The sequence below is a fragment of the Penaeus chinensis genome, chromosome 3 (assembly GCF_019202785.1).
Source record: "Penaeus chinensis breed Huanghai No. 1 chromosome 3, ASM1920278v2, whole genome shotgun sequence".
Classification (NCBI taxonomy): Eukaryota; Metazoa; Arthropoda; class Malacostraca; order Decapoda; family Penaeidae; genus Penaeus; species Penaeus chinensis.
The window spans coordinates 18182309-18184808 of record NC_061821.1 but is presented as its reverse complement, the minus strand read 5'-3'; the positions used below and the strand labels follow the sequence as shown (position 1 = coordinate 18184808).

The window sequence follows — 2500 nt, the reverse complement described above, 5'->3', positions numbered from 1 at the left end:
CAATCCAAACATTCTCATGGTATAGGCCTACTTCTCTTTGTTGTCTTCTGTTGTTGGAGTGAACGAGGAAGGACCTTCAGCAACTAATGGCTGGCCAGCCACTGTGTAGGACACCTGCCCTGCAATGTCCTCTGACTGGGTTATGAGGTCCAATCGTAGATCAGAAACACACTCGTCTCCCTCTAGCTTCTGTTCCAAACGACGAAGTGCTTCCCTCACACAAATGTCAATCAGGTGGCTCACCTTTGTGGTGTGTGGCAAAGCATTTGCAATGTTGTCGATTTGGTCTAAGGAAAGGGACATGGGCGAAAATTTTTGGGCATTGTGAAAAGAGGAGAGAGCAGGAAAAGAAATACTAAAACTGAATTATATATGAAAACCAGTGACAATTTCACTAGGTTAGACAGTAACTAGATGTTTATAATTTATGAAGGATAGTCCACAGAAGTTATAATCATATTCCAATGTGAGTTCTTCCTCAATAATTACCAAATATTCTCGAAGAAGATAAGTTATCCAAACCTACCATGCAATGAAAGAACTTGAACTGCTGCACAGAGTGACCTCCGCCCTCCCATGCTCTGGATCGACTTCCTGCCTCTGCCCAATGTCGATCTCCTTCTCTTGACCTTGTCCATCTCTGTCTGAAACTCCTTCCTGACCTCAGGAGCCGAGCTCTCCAATGACCCACTGAGATCCGATGCCCCTTGCCCAGTCTCATCCGAGGACCCTGAAGTGCTCAGGCTCGTATCTTTCGGCACCATCTTTAGGCTGTCTGCTGTCAGTTTGGTTCCCTCCTCTGAACCCTTACAAGAGGTTGCCAGGCCTTTCTCCAGCATCTCTGCCTCTTTACTGCTGCTCTTCTCCTTGGCTTTTGCATGTCTTTCATTCTCTAAAGCCTGGACAATCATGCTCCTGGAGGATGGGACAGGAATCTTCGATTGGGTCTTGCTGTCATCCCTCGCGGTGCTTTTGGCTCTCCGTGGTGTGGTGATGCTTTCTTTCTGTGATGACACAGGAGTCTGACTTCTACTCCTTCTCCTTGTGTTGGGTGTGGACTTGGTTGCCAATTCGCCCTCTGTTGAGGAGGGTGTCTTACTTCTACTCCTGGGCATGGGCATTGGTGAAGCACTGCCTTCCTGCTTCTCAAATGCAAGTGCTTTGGCCCGGCTTCTCAGTGTGGGTGTGGGTTGGAGGTGTGGGGTGTCCTCTTCCTCCGATAAACGGCTTTTACTTTTGTTTCTCGATATCGGTGTGAGATTTGCCAAGGCAGCACTTCTCTTTTGAGATGTTGGGCTCCTGCTCCTTTGGGTTGGTGTGCCGCTTCCTTGGGCCTTGTCATTTTTCTCTGGTAGTGGTGTGCGGTTTCTGGTTCTTGGTGTGTTTGCATTCTCATTCATTTCTTTCTCCACAGCAGGATGCTTTCCCCTTGATCTCTGGGGTGTCGTTATGGCTTTAGGAGGGGAGGCATCCTGATTCTCTGCCTGGTCATCATGGCGCCTCTTCTCCGACCGTGCTGTGGCTGTGTCACCCAACATGTTCCTAATTCAATGTGATAACTAAACTGGTCCTGGAGTTCACTTGTTGTACATGCTTTCCCTCAGCCACTACCTTGGCCTGCTGAATAACAAGGGGTTTAATGCAGTACATTGTGTATAACATTCAATAGCATTTATCAGCTCTATCAATATGAATGCTAATCTAAAGACAATGCACATGAATAAAAACTGAAATTATAATCTTTCAAAAAAGAGCAGCTAGAGAAGATTTTGTTTTCTTTTTCTCCAGTAAAGGTTTCAAAAAGATAAACCTTTTAATATTTAATTATTTATTGTTAAAACTGGTCCAACCTATATCGATACTAGTATGATGCTAATGTCAGTACATATGCCTCGGCTTATATTCTCTTAATTTCAGTGTTGAAACAAATTTGACATTGAATCTAGTTTCTAAATTATTTACCGTACCTCATTCTTGTATCATATTACAAATGCTATTAAAATTGTGGTTTCTAAATGTGGGGATCTGGCATATACAGTAATTGCTAAGAATAAAGGTGCAACACTGACATAATATTGTGGCAATTGGCAAGATATGTGTTATGCTCATTTCTCATTTGACAAGAAATTGTCAACAGCCTCTAACCATAATGCAAATGGTAGAAATTTGCCAAAATTAGATGCATATGCATAGATTCACTGACCCTTATAAGCAATTATGGCTGTAGTTTCAACAGTTACAAGATATATATTTAGTTTAAATAAATTAGAAATATAAACAATTAAATAACAAAATACATTAAATTACACTCTTATATTGATTATGAGAACTTAACTTGTTACTTTTGGAGTTGTAAGTATTAACACTAGTAAAATAAACTGTTGCATCTCATTCCCTCATAAAAAAAATATATCAAATAATTACATACAAAATACCATAACTTGACCTCAACTTTGACATCTATTTCTCTTTCTTAATAAGGAATGATAAAATTCAAAAT

General features: G+C 41.2%; 1 protein-coding gene across 1 annotated transcript in view; it reads right to left on the bottom strand.

Moving 5' to 3' along the window:
* Positions 1 to 1939, bottom strand: part of LOC125043068 (serine/arginine repetitive matrix protein 1-like) — a 3962-nt gene extending 2023 nt beyond the window's left edge. Inside the window, exons 1-2 of the mRNA XM_047639024.1 lie at positions 527 to 1939; positions 32 to 287 (exon numbers count right to left, since the gene is read on the bottom strand). Of these exons, the coding sequence (XP_047494980.1) occupies positions 32 to 287; positions 527 to 1538 (1268 nt within the window). The 5' untranslated portion in view covers positions 1539 to 1939. The remainder of the gene's footprint in view (positions 1 to 31; positions 288 to 526) is intronic.
* Positions 1940 to 2500: the final 561 nt, after the last annotated feature.